At 50.6% G+C, this 18,489-nt stretch overlaps 1 protein-coding gene across 10 annotated transcripts in view; it reads left to right on the top strand.

Annotated features, from left to right (window-relative positions):
• Positions 1-16,376, top strand: part of ULK4 (unc-51 like kinase 4) — a 521,202-nt gene extending 504,826 nt beyond the window's left edge. For 4 of the 10 annotated variants that reach the window (XM_024983119.2, XM_005222596.5, XM_059879993.1 and 1 more), the window contains 2 exons: positions 14,744-14,829; positions 16,203-16,376. In XM_024983119.2, the coding sequence (XP_024838887.1) occupies positions 14,744-14,829; positions 16,203-16,266 (150 nt within the window). In that variant the 3' untranslated portion in view covers positions 16,267-16,376. Of the gene's footprint in view, positions 1-10,042; positions 11,248-14,743; positions 14,830-16,202 lie in introns of those variants that run through there. The other 6 variants (XM_059879989.1, XM_059879991.1, XM_059879994.1 and 3 more) reach the window with 5 other exon arrangements.
• Positions 16,377-18,489: the final 2,113 nt, after the last annotated feature.

Genomic DNA, 18,489 nt, shown 5'->3' with positions numbered 1-18,489 from the left:
AGCCTGGTCTGATATAAAACCTCTCCCCTGGCTGGATGAGTCAGTGTAACTGGTGAGCAATTTGGTCCAGAGAGCTGCTGAGGGGCTGGCCACTGTGAGCTGCATACGAGGTCTTGCTCCTGGGCTGGCAGCAGCTACAGGGAAACGCTTTACTTCCTGGAGCCACATTCAGGGATGGTGGCATGTGGGGCATCGAGGATGCTCCCCCGGGGCTGCCTTGCATTAGGAAGCCTTGCAGGGAGGGGCCTGCAGTACAAGTGCATCCTGGGTGGGATGCATCCCAGTGATGTCCACAGACCCGGGTACCACAGAAGGAAGGGCATCATGTACTGTGACAAAGGCCCGTCCAGGACTCAGTTTCGTATGTTTTTTTAAAAAGTGCAGTAACCTCCTGAATTTCCTCAAGCATCCTAGTATAGCATGAGAAGGCAGCATGATCTACCTCAGCCAGGATCCAGAAGCCGGGGTTTCTCAGCCCCAGTGCCGTTGACATTTGAGTCAGATGATTCTTTATGGCAGGGCAGTCCTGTGCACTGCATTCTGGCCTCTACCCATCAGATGCCCCGCAGCCCCCCACCCCCATGGGTAACACAAAAATGTCTCCCAGCGTTGCCAGATGGCCTCTGGGGGACAGATCACCCCCCACGTAGACACACTGATGTGAAGGAAGGGACGGCGCCAGGGAGCCGGTGAGCCAGTCGCAGCAGCAGCTGTGGGACTCCTGCTGTCCAGCCTTTGGTGATCTTGTAGACAACTCGGCTCACAGCCCCGACCTGGCCCCTTCTTTCTCCCGCAGCGTCTCTTGATGATTGAGGTCAGGGGCTCTGAGTCAGGTAGACAGAGGCTAGCCACCTGGCCTCTTGGACGGGCAGTTTCCTCCTCTGTGGAATGAGAGGCGCCAAAGGACCCCTGTTGCTCTGAGTCCGTCATGGCCGTGCAGGTAAAGGACTTCTCACACCGACTGCTGTCAAGACCTAAAAGTCACGCGGAAGCGGCTGTGTGAAGTACGCGGACTCTCTGCCATTTTGCCACCCGTCGTGTTCACCATTTCAGGATAAGGGACTCTAAGATTAATTTGTTTGGTTTTGTCTTTTTTAAAAAAGCCTTTTATTATAGTTTTAATTTGTATTGGAGCATGGTTGCTTTATGACATTCTGTTGTTTTCTGCTGTATAGCAGAGTGAATCAGCATACATATATCCCCTCTTTTGGGGGTTTCGAGTTCCCTGTGGTATACAGTAGGTTCTCACTAGTGAAGATTCGTTTTTAAAACCTTAGCTGCCCTGCCCCCCACACACACATGAGCACATGCATTCACTCAACACGCCTGGCACACCCTCTTCTCAGAAGGTGCCGAGGCAGCGCCACCCTGCTGCGGGCATCACCATGGCTCTGGGAGAGCGGGCTCTGGAGAGAGTGGTGCAGGGGACCGGGGCACGGGGGCACGTCTGGGGACAGGTGGGGCAGCACTTCATTTACGGGGCAGGAGCACCTTGCCTCCTCTCCACGGCAAGTTTCCCCTTTCCCCACATCAGTTTATTTTCCTGCCTCTGCCCAGTGAAAACCTCCTTAGGATACTTCTCCCTCTGAACCAGGGTCCATGAAGCACTTTAAGTCATGAATACCCCTCATCTGAGAGCTCCAAAACGGTTCCTCTTGGGTGATGCTCTTCGGCTCCCAAGAGGCGTGACCTTGTCCTCGGTGCCCTTAAGCAAAATGGGGACAAACGGGTCCAGCCTGTGTCCAACTGCCTGCTCCTGAGAACTGCCCCGTGGTCGCTCGCCTGGGTTGGGGGTGGAGTGGTCTCTCGGTCTCAGAGCTCGAGGACCCGACTCCACAAGGCCCTTTCTGTGTCCCCCGTCTGCTCTGCAGAGAAGCGTGGGAGAGTCGGAGGCTTTTCTTGTCCCCCTCCCCCCACTGGAGACTCACGGGGGCACAGGCTCTGACTCCCTGTGAAAGTGCCCAGGGCAGCCCAGAAGGAGGCCACGTGATGAGTGGTCACCCCTCCCTTGAGTCCAGGACCCCAACCCTGTCCTGTCACCAGCCCCAGCTCCCCCACCTCCACCGGGGGCCCACGAGGATGAGGGCGGCGCCGGCCAGAGGTCATCCTGCCAAAGCCTTTTGTAGCAGAACATCCCGGCTCTTTGATGTTGGCCCAGAAGCCTCTGAGACCCGGCTTCAGTTAATTTTATCGCAAGGCAAGTTGGACGCTTGTCCTGGAAGTTGTTCCTGCACGTACCACCTCCGCCTGGCTCTGTGTGGTCCCTCGGGGTCGCCCAGAGTCGGGAGTGTTTGGGTCAGTGGACTTGTCCTGGGAGCTTTCCAAGCTTTCCCCTCCCACCACGCACACGCACACGCACACTCCGTCTCACACACGCACACACACACCCTCCCTTCCTATCACCACTCCGCTGTGTAGAATGGATGCTTTGGGCTCAGCCGACAGCTGGCCTCTCTCTCTAAGGTGGAAATCTAGGAACTTCACCAGTTCTCCCTGCCACCCCCCACTTTGTGGGGCCAGCCTTTCTCAGAAGGCCTCACAGAGAACCACGGTGGTCTGGCCTGCCGGAGGGGAGGGCGAGATCTCAGCGGAGCGGTCATTAGTGGAATGCGTCCAGAGGGACTGTTTGATCACAGCCGTCCGCGAACGTAACAGCCACAGGGGAGTTTTCAGCTGTCCCCCAGTCAGTGTCTGGCCTAAATTTGGACTAATTGGTGCCTGATGGTTTTAATCATATCAGCCAAATGTGCTTTAATTTTCCTTCCCGTTTCATTTTCCTCCCAGTTTTCTCCACCTGAGGAAGTTTCAGCTGCCCCTAATGTGTCCTTAGAGAGTCCCAGAGCAGAAGGGAACATTTGGAGGGCAAGGACACAGGAGAGGAAGTGAAGTGGACTCTTGCTTTGCTCAGGTGTCTCCACAGCTCAGCCTGACTGCATCTGCCTTGTTCTGACGCCTGTCGAGGATGCTGCCGGGGTGACGGAGTCCCCCACAAAGCAGGGTGCTCCCCGAGGCCACACTCTTGCTGACTGCAGCTGCTGCTCTGCCCCCAGCCCGAGCGCCGCCCCCCACCTGCCTTCCTGGCTGCCTTGCCCCTCGAGCCCTGAGGCCGTCTGTCCACTTCCACACAAACCCCAACTTGATGCCTCTGGAACTGTTACTCATGGCTGTCCCCAGGGCCTGGGGGGACAAGGTACTCGGCCCAACCCCATGACACTCCCAAGTCTCCTTTTATCCTTGTGAATGCGGTGGGTTCATGGGAGCCAAGAGGTTCCTGCTCAGCACAGCCTGTAACTGTGAGCAGAGCTTACAGCCAGCGTGACCACTGGCCCTCCCCCGTTTGTGACGTGTGTTTTAGGAAAAGGTCAAAGACGTCACGCATTTAGGTGACAGTTTCATCCTGTGTTTAAAAAGTGCTCACTTACCAAAAAAATAAAACACTCATCTACTAAGTCTGTTCACAAGCTGGCTAGTGATAGTAGTTTACTGATAAACTCAGCGCTCTGAGAATTACTGTGTAGTAATCCATGTTCCCCGTTTTCAGATCTAGCTCTCCAGGCCTGCCCTGTCCTCCTCCTCTTGGAAAAGTCTCTGAATTGCTTTCTTTTTTAAAAAAAGTTTATTCTTTATTTTTACTATTTTTTGGCTGCACTGGGTCTTTGTTGCGACGCGTGGGCTTTCTCTAGCTGCAGCGAGCAGCGGGGGTTACCCTCTAGTTGCGTTGCGTGAGCTTCTCATCACGACGGCTTCTCGTTGTGGAGCGTGGGCTCTGGGGCACGTGGGCTTGGCTGCCTCAGTGCACGTGTGATCTTCCTGGACCAGGAACTGAACCCACGTCCTCTGCATTGGCAGGTGCATTCTTAACCACTGGACCACCAGGGAAGTCCCAAGAATGAATTCTTTTTTCTAAATATTTATTTATGACCGTAGCCTGCCAGGTTCCTCTGGCCATGGGATTCCCTAGGCAAGAATACTGGAGTGGGGTGCCATTTCTTTCTCCAGGGGATCTTCCCAACCCAGGGATTGAACCCAAGTCTCCCACATTGCAGGCAGATTCTTTACCATCTGAACCACCAGGGAAGCCATGAATTGCATTATTTCTGATAGAAATCTCAAGGGCTCTGTTTCTATAGCTTGAAGTCCAAGGTACAGCCTTCCCTCTCATTTCCCTCAAAAAGGTCCGTGGGTCGCTGGTCCCCACCGCCTTCACCTGGACCGCTGTTGCAGCCCCTGCTCAGTAGCTCCCTGCTTCCTGAGGGTCCCTGTTTCTAGCAGGTCCCTATTTCTTCTGCCTCCAGGTCCCCACCAGGGTCCTTCCCACCCCGGGACCCGTGTGACTGGTCTTCTTACCCCTTGGCAGAATACGAGCCCCCAGATTCTTGTGTCTGGTTCTTTCTTATTGCTGCGTCCTCAGGCGTTATCTCCTGTATCCTGCCCACCCCGCCACCCCCTGCCTCACTTTCTCCTTTCCCCTTTCCCCTTCTTGATTCTCCTTAACACCCACCACTGTCTCAGAGTATCCTGTCTGCTTTTTTCATTGAAGCGTATTTGATTTACAGTGTTTCAGGTGTACAGCAAAGTGATTCAGTTATATATGTATGTGTGTGTGTATGTGTATATACACCCCGATATGCGAAAAGTCAAAGTGTTGGTCGCTCAGTCGTGTCCAACTCTTTGCGACCCTATGGACTGGAGCCCGCCAGGCTTCTCTGTCCCTGGATTCTCCAGGCAAGAATACTTCTCCAGGGGATCTTTCTGACCCAGGAATCGAACCTGGATCTTCCACACTGCAGGCAGATTTTTTTTTATCATCCGAGCCAGCAGCAAAGCCCATGTATATACATACATATGTATTCTTTTCCAGTCTTTTCCGTCACTGGTCGTCACATAGCAGTGAACATAGTTCCCTGTGCTGTGCAGGCCCTTGCTGTTTGTCCGTTATGTGCAACAGTGTGACTCTCTGTTAAATTCCCCATTAACCCCTTCCTGCTCTTTCCCCTTTGGGAAGCATGCGTTTGTATTCTGTGTTTGTGAATCTATTTCTGTTTTATGAGTAAGTTCGTTTGTATCACTTTTTTAGATTCCACACAAGTGATACCATATGATATTTGCTTACTTCACTCAGTGTGATCAACGAGAGGTCCATCCGTGTTGCGGCAGACAGCGTTGTCTCCTTCCTTTTTACGACGAATGTTCCACTACGTGCACCACAGCTTCTTTGCCCATTCGTCTGCTGATGGACATTGAGGTTGCTTCCGTGTCTTGGCTGCTGTGAATAGGGCTGCTGCGAACACTGGGGTGGATATAGGCCCGGGGTGGGATCGCAGGATCAAATGGTAACTCAGTCTTTAGTTTCTGAAGGATTTTCTGTTGAGTCTTTCGCTGTGTCTCTCACAGTGGCAGCTCTGCCTTGACGCACACCCAGCTGCATCCCCAGAATCTCACCAGGGCTTTGGCATGTGGCAGGCGTTCAGGACACTGTCCGCCGAGCACAGTCACGCTCATGCTCATTGGACCCGTCACTGCTGCGGGGGCTCCCTGTGTCCTCAGCTCAGGTCGGACTGTGCTTTCTGTTCTGCCCACCTCTCAGCAGACTTGAGGACCTTGGGAGTCAGGTTTATAACACTGGAGGCTTCATGCTTACTGTGGCCCCGTGCTCATTTTGTAGAATCGCAGTCATGTTCCACTGTTTTTTATATTTTCTGCTTTTTACCCAACATTCCAGCGTGCACATTTTCCTGACTGTTCTTATTTATGATGGCTGGATCACAACAGAGCAGTTTAGGGGCTGACTGGGTCCTCACGTGGTGGAGTGAGGATTGGGGGAAGAAGCAAATTGGGGGGCCTATTAAGTCTTATTGATTTGCTATCATTCACTTTGCAACCCGCCCCCGCCTCCCATCTTCCCTGCCATCCTATGGGAAATTCAGAGAAAGGGCTGGAAACAGGCCCTCATTAAGTCACTCTGCCTACTCCTTCCCCACCTTAAAGCCCTGCCGTTAGCGCACACACACACACACACACACACACACACACACACACCACCCCACACTGTACACTCAGGGATTGCATCGTCAAAAGGACTCCCTCAGTGTGACCCCATGGAACATTCCTAAGGATCAGCTGCGATTCATTTGGGTCAAGTACAAACAGTGTCCACTCAAACGGTCACTCGCTTCTTACGACCCTCGTTCTCACTCCTCGTAACCCAGTCACGGCACGGTTCCTACCTGGTGAGTTTTCTCTCGTGAGGAACTGACTCCCGCCACGTCCCGTGACATCCCAGCGCCCCTGCCTCTGGTACCTGTTCTCCCGGGGTCGTGTGGGCAAAATGGTGTGTCCCGATCCTGTGTCTCACCAGAACTTTCTTTGGGCCAGTCTGTTAATGCCTTTACCCACGAGAAGCCCACAGTCCGGCCTATTTGCCAATTAAACCTGGCTTTTCCTCACTTATTTTGGACCTAGGCTGTTGTAGTTAGTTGAATCGGGTCTAAAAGTTTTCCCAAACCAGCTATATTGCATTCAGCATTTTAAAGTTACTGGATTTAATGGCCAGAAACTGATGTAATTATGACCAGTTTCCCAGCAATAAGGGCATTTTTACTGCCCTGGAGAGAGCTGAGAGAATTGGCTAGCCCACAACAAAGGGGGGTAGGTATGGATAATTTTCTTCGAGAAAACAGCCATGTCTTAAGGGGTGAAAAAGAAAAACATTCACGTCCTCAGCCTACCATCCTCACGGACTCTGGGCTTAGCAGGAGCCCACAGGTCCAGAGAGGAGCCTGGAGGGGAGAATGGAGGTGTCGGGCCAGGTTGGGGAGCCTACGGATCCCAGAGGAGGGTGCCCTCGACTTCCCTGAGATCATCCCGATGACTAAGCGCCATTCAGAAGGAGCCTCGCTTGCTTGTGTTGAGGAACATGACGTCACATTTCTGAGCAAACTCCAGAAAAGACACAGAGGCCACGAGGCAGCCGGAGGCCGCGTGTGAGAATCACTCCCTTGCGCTCCAGGTGCCCTCAGCGTCTCATGGAAGACACGGGGCACACAGGGGCCCGGGAACGGAGCAGCGAGTGTTCCCGTAGTCTCGCTTTAAACGTGGATGTGCAGGGCAGGTCAAGAAACTTCTGGAGCGATCCAGAATGAGCGTGCAACAGCAGGTGGAAAGCGGGGAGGGACTGCCAGACCGCACCACACTGACCAGGGGCTCCTCACAGATTCCGTCCCAGCGTCTGAAGGCCAGCGGGTAGCATGTCTCGATGTGCAAGGGGTGGACAGACATAGCTTTAAAGTAACTTAAAAACCTTCGCACTCCAAGAGGAGACAAAGTGTATGTTAAAAGTGCAAAATAAAGGGGCCGATGAAGAGGTTTATGTTTGAAACGGAAGCCCTCTGAAGTAGAGTTGTCAGTTTCCTACTTGTTTGGGCCCGTGCCTGTGAGATCTGAAGGCCGCGGAATTAGAATAACCCTCCCGTGTGTGCAGAGCACCTGGGCCGCGCGCGCTCCTCGGCGCCGTCTGCTGGGTTTTTTCTGGTCTGTCTGGGTTGCCTGGGCCTGTCTAGAGGAACTCACGAATAAGAAAATAAGGTTAACTTGGCTTCCCTTTGCCACACACATTCAGTCCCAGTGGAGAGACAGACATGCATTATTTCCCACTGGTAACAGAGGCCCACGGCCTGCCCGTACCTGCGTCCTGGCGGCCACGGAGCTGCACACCTGAAACCACATCCAGGCAGGGAAGCCGCGCCCGAGCTTTTATGAGCTGCACGAGGGCGATGCTGTGAGTCAGGTCCACGAGCGTCAGTTCACACTGTATCACCAGGATGCAGCATGAAGTATGTTCTGACTTCCACGTTTTAAGGAAGGTTGTCAGCAGGCCGGGCTTTGTCACCTGGTGGCCACTCGGCCCGGATGAGCCACTGTCCCCTCAGCTCCCCCCGCACACTGAGGAGGTTACCACTTCAGGCTCCTGCTGTTACCCAGGGCCAGAGATGGCTTCTTGTGTTGGTTTGCATTTGGGAAGCTGAAATCCAGAAAGGAAGCCAACACAAACTTTGTCCTGGAGGGTGAGTGTGCTAAGAAAAGAAGGGGAAAAAAAGCCCCTACCTTACAATTTGTGAGCCTGGTGGGGAACATGAGGGATGATTCTGTGGGATACAAGCCTCTCCTTTTGGTGTTTTGGTTACACCAAGTGATTCCTGAATGCTCTCTGACACAACTCATGTTCCAGGGACTGTAGCAGAAGGTTGAATAAAGTAGGGTGTTTACCCAGAGTCCATCATCTGCTTGTTTATATACTCTCAATTAAACTGATGTGGGGAATTGTCTTTCCAAGTTGATCTTCATTCTAAACTCAGATTCACAACTTTTTTATGATCTTTCCCTTTAAGACCCTATGTTTTGAATGGATGCCTGTCTGCCAGGTGAACTGCACATATTTAGTACATTCATGTCTCCACTTTGATGGATTTTAGCCGTCCAGCTACCAGTCAGACATCTTAGCAGCAGGAGAAATGTGAGGCAGGCATCCTTTGTTTGCAGGAAATGAACACCAGCCATTTGATGTTTCCAAATAAAATCTACTCTCTGCCATAGACAATTATTGCAAAATAAAATTGTTTCCTTGTCTTGACTAATGGGCATTAACTGACTTCTAATGAAAATACTAACTGCAGGAGGAAGGCACTGTGTTGACACTCTTTGCAGTGTCTTCTTGCATTACTCATTTCTTAGAGTCACTGCATTGCTCGCTCCTGACTGCAGTGATCAGACCCACGAGAAGTTGTCTAGCAGCTGCTCGGCCATGAATTCAGCATCTCTGTGGACAAGTATCACTTTCCCACCTGCCTTACTGAGTATGGGTCTCAGTGTGCCCAGAACGTCCCCTGCTAAGGTGGCTCGGAAGAGAACGAGGTGGGATGACCTCTAAGCAGACTCACAATTCACTTTTAACAAAGTTTAAGTACTGAGAACATACAAGGTTAAAGGCAGTGGAATGTTTTAAAAGAAAGTTGGTGCCCATCATAATGGGCCTTCCCTGATAGGTCATCATAATTTATAATCTGTGGTGGCCAAAGAGAAAACCAAGCTCTTGGAGAAAGGAATCACTCATTTCTAGGCCACTTAAAATCCTAATATTTATTACAAATTAATTTAGCAAGGCAAATTAAAATTATCTTTTCAAAAAGTATCCAGACTTATCTTTACTATCATCTCATTCTAAGAATCCAATCAGACCTGGTACCTAGTAAGGCATGAAGGCTTGCCTAGTTGTTTTTCCATTTTTCTATTGAAGGTCATCTTGGTTCCTTTTTCTTTTTAGTGATTTTGAATAAAGCTGCCACAGACTTTGCACACGGGTTTTCCTGTGGAAACACGTTTTCATTGCTCTTGAGTGAATACCTAAGAGTGCAGCTGCTGGATTGTATGGTAAAACTATGTTCAGTTTTATACACATCACCAAACTCTCTTCCATGACGGTTGTACCGTTTTGCAATCCTGCAGCAATGAATGAGAGTTTTTGTTACTCTACATCCTGGCTAGCATTGATTATTGTCAGTTTTTATGAATCTAGGTGTGTAGTGGTATACACTGCGGTTTGAATGTGCATTTCCCTAGTGACAACTGATGCCGAGTATCCCTTCACATGTTCATTTGTCATCTATAATACCTTCTGTGATGGAGTGTCTATTCAGATTTTCTGCCCGTTTATAAAGTTCTCTTGTTGAACTTTAAGAATTCCTTTTACATGCTCTGGATAAAAGTCCTTTATCAGATATGTAATTTGCAAATATTTTCTCCTAGTCTTATGGCTTCCCTGGTGGCTCAGAGGGTAAAGCGTCTGCCTGCAATGCAGGAGACCTGGATTCGATCCCTGGGTTGGGAAGATCCCCAGAGAAGGAAATGGCAGCCCACTCCGGTGGTACTCTTGCCTGGAGAATCCCATGGACGGAGGAGCCTGGTGGGCTACAGTCCATGAGGTCGCAAAGAGTCGGACACGACTGAGCGACTTCACTTTCACTTTGCTTTCTTTGCTTTGTCTTAGGGGCTTCCCAAGCATCCGCCAGCAGCGCAGGAGACACAGGAGCCATGGGTTCAATCCCTGAGTTGGGAAGATCCCCTGGAGGAGGGCACGGCATCCCACTCCAGTATTCTTGCCTGGAGAATCCCATGGACAGAGGAGCCTGGAGGGCTACAGTCCATGGGGTCGCAAAGAGTCAGACACGACTGAAGCAATTGAGCAAAACACAGCACGTGTACTCTCTCATCAATCTTCTGCAAAGAGCAAAGGCTTTAAAAAAATTTTTTTTTAATTGAAGTTGATTTACCATATTGTGTTGGTTTCAGATATATAGCAAAGTGACTCAGTTATACGTGCATAAATCTGTATTTATTCTTTTCCATTATAGTGTATTTCAAGGTACTGAGTATATAGTTCCCTGTGCTATATAGTAGGACCTAGTTGGTTATCCATTCTCTATATACCAATTTGTATCTGCAAATCCCAAACTCCTAATTTATCCCACCGCACCCCTCCCATCCCCTTTGCTAACCATGTAAGTTTGTTTTCTTTCATTTGTATCTTTTAGATTCTACATAGAAGCAACATCATACGATAGTCTTTCTCTGTCTGGCTTACTTCACTTAGTATGACCATCTCTAGGTCCATTCATTTTGTTGCAAATGGCAGTATTTCATTCTTTTTATGGCTAAATAAAATTCCATTGTAAATATATAAAGGGCAAAGTTGTAAACACTGATAAAGTCCAATTTGTCAGTGTTTTTCTTTCTGGGACTGTGATTCTGTGTTGTGAAAACTCATCAGCAAACCTAAGGTCATATATGTATTCTCCTATATGTTCTTCAAGAAGTTTTTTGTTTGTTTTACATTTTACATTCAGATCCATGATCCATTTTGAATCATTTCTGTTTTGGGCCATGCCACACAAGCTTATGGAATTGTAGCTCCGACCAGAGATTGAACCCAGACCTCAGCAGTGAGAGTTTGGAGTCCTAACCACTGGACCACCAGGGAAGTCCCTTGAATGACGTTTTATTTGAGGTGTAAGATAAATGCTTAGGGGCAGGTTTTTACATAGAGGTGTCCGTTTGTTCCAGCATTGTTTGTTAAAAATGTTCCCCTATTCAGGTTACCTTTGCACGCTTGTCAAAACTTTGATATTATTTGTGTGGGTCTGTAAAAATCCTGTTGGGATTATGATAGGAATTGCATTAAACCTGTATTTTGGGGAAATAAATATATGTACTATATTGTCTTCTAATTCATGAACATAGTAAATATATCCATTTATTTCATTTAAAAAATTTTTATCAGCATTTTGTAGGTTTTAACGTACAGATCCTGACATTTTGCTAGTTATACCTTTGAAATTTGTCAGAACTTGCTTTATGACAGTAAATATATTTTGAAGACTTTACATGTACATTTGAAAAGAACATACATTCTGCAGTTGTTAAATGAATTTTTCTTTATAGGTCTATAAGGTCAGGTTTGTTAATCTCGTTGTGTAAAACACCCACATCCCTTCTGATTTTCATGTACATGTTGGGAGAGATTGAGAATGTGCCACCATAATTATGGATTTGCCTCATTCTCACTTTGGTTCTGTCCTTTATTTAAACATATTCTGAGGCTGTTATTAGGTACATTTAGAATTTGGACTTGGTATATCTTCCTGATCAGTTGATCTTTTTATAAATATATGTCTCTCTTTATTCTTAGTTATAATTATTGTCTTAAAGCTGACTTCGATATTATTATAACTACACCAGCTTTCTTTTGTTACAATTTGTGTGACATATCTTTTTTCATTCTTAAGACTTCAGTTGTTCTTTGCCCTTGTATTTAAGGTATATTGGTATGCATCACATGGTCGCGTTTTATTTTGGTTATATCCAGTCTAAAAATGTTAGTCTTTTATTTGTAGCACTTCGTAAATTACACTTAATATAGATGTTGATATATTTGGGCCTACATTTACGACATTAGTCTTGATTTCTGCTCTTTTTTTCCTTCCGTCTTTGGGTTTGTTTGCTCTTTTTCTAGCTTCTTAACATGAATGCCTGGATTATTGACTTGGACCTTTCTCTTTTATGTTAAGTATTTAGTACCATAAAGTTCTCTTTAAGCACTGCTTTAGCTGCACCCGCCCCCCGACTTTGATATATTGTATAGACATCTTTCAGCTCAGAATACTTTCTAATTTTCCTTGGGATGTCTTCTTTGATCCTTGGATTATTTAAGGGTGTGTTGTTTAATTTCCAAGTGACTGGAAATACTTTAGTTATCTTTGTTATTTACCCTAACTCGAACCCCTAACCCTCTGTCACCCTAACCCTAATAAACTCATGTCCATTGAGTCGATGATGCCATCCAACCCTCTCATCCTCTGTCACCCCCTTCTCCTCCTACCCTGAATCTTTCCCAGCATCAGGGTCTTTTCCAACAAGTCGGCTCTTGCATCAGGTGGCCAAAGTATTGGCGCTTCAGCTTTCTCAAGCTCTTCTTTGTCACCTCCCTAATACTTTCTGGTTCCCCGGGTCTCTCATTTTCTGTCTGGCCACTGACTACCCATGTCCACACTTGTCATGTCTGGGCCAAACACTGGGAGAACAGAGGGGAGTTTTGGCTGATGGCTCCTGTTGCTGCCCCCACGGAACTGCCCGCTGCCTGGGGCGGAGGAGAACCAAGGGAAAGGAAAGGGGCTTTCATCTGCACTCTTGCAGCTTTTGGACGCTTCCTTTCCCCTTCCTGAAGCCTGGCTTCTCCCGGAGCCCTCCCGTCTGCCCCTCAGTGCTCAGTCCGGGGCTTGGGTGTGCTGAGGTCGTGCTGAGGTCGAGGTGGGCTGCGCCAGAGGGAAAGCAGCAGTGGTGCTCTGGCCTCCGTCCCCACTGCTGGTGCTGCTAACTTTTCTGTAATCTCAAAGAGCTGCTCTGTGTATTCTGTTCCGGTTTTAAATGGATAAGAAGAGTGGCATGTGTTTTCTCTGTCTTTCCCAGAATTAGAACCTCTGACTGATATTATTTAAAATTTTATTTTCTAATTAACTCATCTTTATAGGTGGGATAAGAGTTGATGTGCTAGTAAGAGTTTAGGCAGCCAGATTGCATAGCTTTCAATTCGTTTGGCTTTATTTATGCTTGGCCTTTATGTCAGCTGCACATGATGCTATTTTGGCCTCTTCCTTTGATCATGTAGTTTCCACCGTAGGTTTCTATTTGCACTTTCCAAGTAGCCTCATGAGTAAACGTACCCATGCTATTTCTTTGCGAGTGGGGCTCAGCCTCTTACACATGACGCGTGGCAGGGTTAGTAGAGTAGCGGGTTTGGATATAGCTCACCTGAACCGTATGAGGCACAGTTTTGAGAAAAATTAGATGGGAATCCTTGCTGAAGATCCTTTCCGACTAAGTTTGTGCTTGCTTCAGACCTACTGAACCACAGCAGCCTTCTGAACTCATCAAGCTGGGTGTAATTTCAGAACGGATTCGCACGCAGCTCTTTTAAGATGCGAATCTTGGCAGAAATTACACCTGATGCAGTTGAGCTGGCAGCTGGTGTCTACACACTCAGGAAGTGGGATAGGATCTCCACGGAGGCTCAGATTCATTCACATGCAACTCAGAGTCCACGTAAAGGTCTAATTACCCCCATGACCTTCCTGTCTGCATCTGTGATTGGTTAAGAAATGGAGAGATGATACTCCAGCCCTGGTTGCTATGATCAGGTAGGAAGACAAAAGAACAGTGGGAGCAGCCAAGGTCAGCCTGGTTCCAGCCTCAGGTGGGATTAGGGGCCAGCTCCCTGTGTGCTGCCATCATGGCCCCTCGTCTCACTAAGCCTCTGTTACCTCATCTATAAAGCACAGTACGCGCTTACCTTGTGAGGTCAGGCTACTGAGAGGGAGGCATGAGAAAATGTACAGGAAACTGCAGTCTGCTGAATGTGAAGTGCCACCAAAGTGTTTATTAGAAAATATTTGAAGAATAACAGATAAAAATGGGACATGGATGATGAATCAAGAGAAACAACTCTAATACTAGAGCCAGGGTTCATTCCTAAAGCCTTCTCTTCTCTGTCCGCAGGGCATGGACTCCAGGGTCTGGATCAGGAAGTCTCTGGGAGCAGGGCTGGGGCGGCCCCTCTCTGAGTCCCTTCCAGCCCTGAGGGTTTAGGATTCTGCCCGTGGTGCCGCAGGCTCAAGGGTGCCTGAGTGTGTCTCCTGTTTCTCCTAGGAAGTTGGCAAGGGCACATCTCCCAGGGTACCTGGGCAGGGGTGTTGCCCCGGTTCAGCTTGTTAGTGCCTCTTCCTTCTCCCAGCAACCCGCCCCCGCCCCCCGCCCCCTGCCCCAAGATCACTGGGAACCCAGAATCACACTTCTGGCTGTAGGAAAGAGGCTGTGTTGGGCTTGGGACATAAGGGCCAGCAGGGTCGTGGAACTGAGAGTTGGCAAGTTTGTTCACCCATGATTTGCTTTCCCTGAAGTGTTCAGGCTCCCAGAACACACAGCCTCCTGAGGGGCCAACAGGAAGCACCCCATCCTGACCTGGCATTTGTCCAACTGCAGTGGACTCCCTCTTGCTCACCCCCAAGGGTGCCTCTGTGATCAGCAGCACCTCGGGGCTCACTGCCCAGTAACATGGGCAGCCAGAGACTCAGGATACCCAGCGAACAGTCGTGGGTCAGGATGGAGCTGCTGACTGCTCTTCTCTCCTCCCTTGCAGATCACCTCCAACGAGAAGCACCTGGAGAGTCTCAAGAGCGCAGGGAACCTTCTGCGGGTTCTGGAGGGGCTGGCCCCAGCCGGGGGGTGAGTAGGCTTGGCAAACACTCTCCCATTTCTTTTTCCTCTCCTCCTCGTTTCCCCTACACACCAGGGACCATCACCCTCCCACCTGACACTGCCCACTGTGCGCCCTCCCTCCTGGTGGATGGGCCACCCAGGCCCCACCTGCTAAGGGGCGCCCAGCCTTTGCTGGTAGCTTTTCTTCAGAATCACGAGGTTGTATGGAACCTGCTTCCTGGTGTTTTGAGTATTGCATTCATTGGAGAACACGTGGTTGAGGTACTGGGGAGATGGTGATTCTATGGAGGAGGCTCGGCTCCAACCAGCACTGCTGCATTAATCCTGGGTGGGGCAGCACCTCCTGGCCTCCCCCACCTTTCTTGTGCTTTCTGTGAGCTGAGGGGAGGGACAGACTGACCTTGATGGGAGTGGCCCTTCTTGCCTGGCGGCCCCTGTGGTGTAAGGTGTGGACAGTGGCTCCTGGGCCAGGTGGGTCCATCCCCAGGGACGGCAGCGTCCTCAGCCCTGATGGGGTCCTGACGGTGGGTGCGTCTCCCTTGCTGGTCACTGGCACTCAGTGCCGCTCTGGTGGGTGGGATGGGCTCATGGCTCCACTGGAGTAGCCTGGCCTGAGCCAAGAGCAGTTCAAGTGCATTCCTTCCTTTCAGAGAGACCCCTGATGTGCAGAGCAGGAACACGTGGCCCCATTCCCCTGCACCCCACCTCTTCTTTGCAGCCCCCAGTGCCACTGCTAGGCAGCAGCTCGCCTACCATGTAGTCAGGAGTGTGCCACCAGCTAATTTTACACTTCTGGGGGTACTGCCAAGCGCCATTCTCTGCTTTGGTGACAGTTGTTAAGGCACAAGTGTGTGTGTCAGACAATCTGCTCCAGTAACAAAGATTCCACGTTAAGGTCTTAATTGCACATCCACACCTATGAGAATGAGAAATCCAGAGTTGCTGGCTGATTGGCCAGGAAGGAGCACCATGGAGCATCTGGGATCTCTGCTGGTTGACACAAGTCAGCTGCAGGCTGGCGCCAGGCAGGCTCTTTGTGGGCTCTGGGCTGACAGGCTCTGGCTGCCGTCTGCCTGACTCGCTCTCGCAGCTCGGCATCGGTGCAATCTGTCCAAAGCAGCTCAACGCCAAGTGGTGGCAGGGCCACTAGCTCAGGCATAGCTTAGGGGGCTTGCTATGGTGGGACTGGGGGCTTTGGGGTTCTCACCTCCCACCCCTAGAGCCTGGGGATCCTGTCTGTGTTTTTCAAAATGATGCTCAGGGCAGCTTTGGGAAGCAGCTGGTTCATCAGGTACTCAGGTGAAAAGGCCAGCCCCTTTGGAAGAGGGGGGCATTTAACCTTGGAAATGCCTAAATGTTTACTTCTGTTTTTCTCACAGGTCATCAGCCAACAGCTCAGTGGCGTCCTTGGCCCTGGAGATCCTCCAAGCTGCTGGACACTAGGCAAGAAGGCACTCGGCACAGTACTCTGCGGCTGCCACCCCCCGGCTACACACACTCCACAGGTCACCCACAGCTCTGTGTGGATCCAATAAAGTCAGCTGAATCCAGAACCTCTGGCTGAGATGCTCTGACTCCAGCCCTAGAAAACCCACTCAGAACGAGCCCTCTCGGTGCCTGTCGGCTGCATCTGGGAACCCAGGTTTGCTCGACGTTCTCAGAATGCTCTTCCCGTGTGTGGGCCACGTAGGCCTCTGCTCAAGCCGGCGCTACCTGCGCTCATCAAAGTGGAGGGAAGCTGCGGGCATCTCCCAGCCTGTCTCCTCCAGAGATTTACCAGGCGGGATGAGACAGGAATGCTCTTCCAGCTGCAGATCTAGAGCAAGCCTTTGGAAGCTTGTTTGATTTCACCTGCCTGGCTTTTCATTTCAGGGATGAACTGATTCTGAGAATCCTGGGGAGAAATGGGCAAGACTCCACTCACAGAAGCAGGTAGTTGACACTTTGCCTAAAGGAATGCAGCATGCTCAAGGAATGCTGGCTTCCTTGCAGGTCTGTCTGCTCACCTAAGTGGGATGAAGGCATCAAGGTTGACTCCTTCCCCCCACCTTCTACCAGTGACCACCACCTCCCAGCCTCAACACCTTTCCAGCTTCTTCCTCACACATACACCCTTAAGGCCCCTGGTACTGCGGAGGGGTGCTAGGACCGTGGCACTGGGGGGCGGGGGTCCTGGGTGGCTGGAACCAGGTGAGCAAATTGAGAACATTCCTTGGCCTCCTCTCTGGGATCTGTTTCCTCAAACTGCAGAATGAAAGGGCTAGACTGGATCAGCAGCGGCAGTGCTCCAGACTTCTCAGACAGAGGAGCCCCGTCCCCTGACGGGCTTCTGTCCCCGGCCACAGCCCCTACGCAGGCAGGATGGGCGGGGCAGGCAGGGGTAGGAGCTACACGGGCATGGGATTCTCCAGGCAAGAATACCGGAGTGGGTAGCCATTCCCTTCTCCAAGGGATCTTGGTGACCCAGGTCTCCTGCATTGCAGGAGGAGTCTTAACCATCAGAGCCACCAGGGAGGCCCCATCTACTGTGTCATGGGCAGCTGGCCACACTGTCACCACCAGCCTCATCTGCCACTGTGATACGGGCAGTGTGCCAGCTTCCATGTGGCTTTGCAGTGAACAGCTGCTCTGCGCCCCCCTCCACAAAGGCATGGATGTAACTCACCGTATTTAAACCCCACCACCACCTGCCAAGCACACCACCTTATCTCCATCTCATAGCAGAGGAAACCGAAGCTCAGAGCCAGTCCACCTGCCCAAGGCCCCGCTGTCAGGTTGAACTTAGGACTCTGACTCCAGAGCCTGTTTGTCCAGCAGTGGGATATCCAGAGCCGAGCTGTGAGTAGCTGGGGTGTAAGGGGGACCTGCACCGGAGCAGGCAGTTTCTTTTGCTTCAGCCTCCCTAGTGCCCACATGAGGAGGCCCCACAGGAAGTCTTGCTGGGCAGCATACCCATCACCCGGCTGTGCACCCCAGGGGCCCTGGCCTGCCTGGATGTGCCTGTGCTCCAAGGGTGAGGGAGTCGATGGAGGCCTGGCCTTCAGCTCCTGTTGCTTTGCCCCTCTGCTGCAGGGAACAGGCACAGTTCTGTTTGCCCAGGCAATCTGTTCTCTCATTTCACTCAGATCTTGAGGGAACCACCCTGGAGTTCTGGGCCGAGTCCTCCCAGAAGGTATTTCAGAGCAATGGAATCTTCTTAACGCTTCTGCGTTGAGCAGGGACTCTCTGCTGCTTAAGGTGAAACAGGAGAGCTTTAACATTCCAAAACCATGCTAAGTGGACCATGCGTGGCTGCAAGTCCCCAGCCTTGCTTCTCTGAGGAAAGGCATATCAGAAAGGCACAGGGGGAGAAGACAGTCCCTAGCAGGGCTTCTGTCCACCAAGAGTTAGAGGATCCTTTATGTCCCTTCTCACAAGGGCACTTATGCAAAGCCAGAGCCCCGATACTGCTGAGCTGAGGTAGGGGACATGAACTGTCTGGGTGGGCAAGGATGTCGAGGGCGGTAACCCTTCCTGCCCCGCATGGGAGGCCCACACCCCTTTGTGGCTTCCCAGGCTCTGAGAACTGGCTGCTGGCCACCCATCAGGGCCCTTAGGATTCTGGCAACATCCCAGGTGCCTCTGGTCCTCCCCTTCCTATCCCCTCCGAGCTTCAGCTATTTGCTA

The sequence above is a fragment of the Bos taurus genome, chromosome 22, assembly GCF_002263795.3.
Source record: "Bos taurus isolate L1 Dominette 01449 registration number 42190680 breed Hereford chromosome 22, ARS-UCD2.0, whole genome shotgun sequence".
NCBI lineage: Eukaryota > Metazoa > Chordata > Mammalia > Artiodactyla > Bovidae > Bos > Bos taurus.
This window is presented reverse-complemented; position numbering and strand designations above follow the sequence as displayed.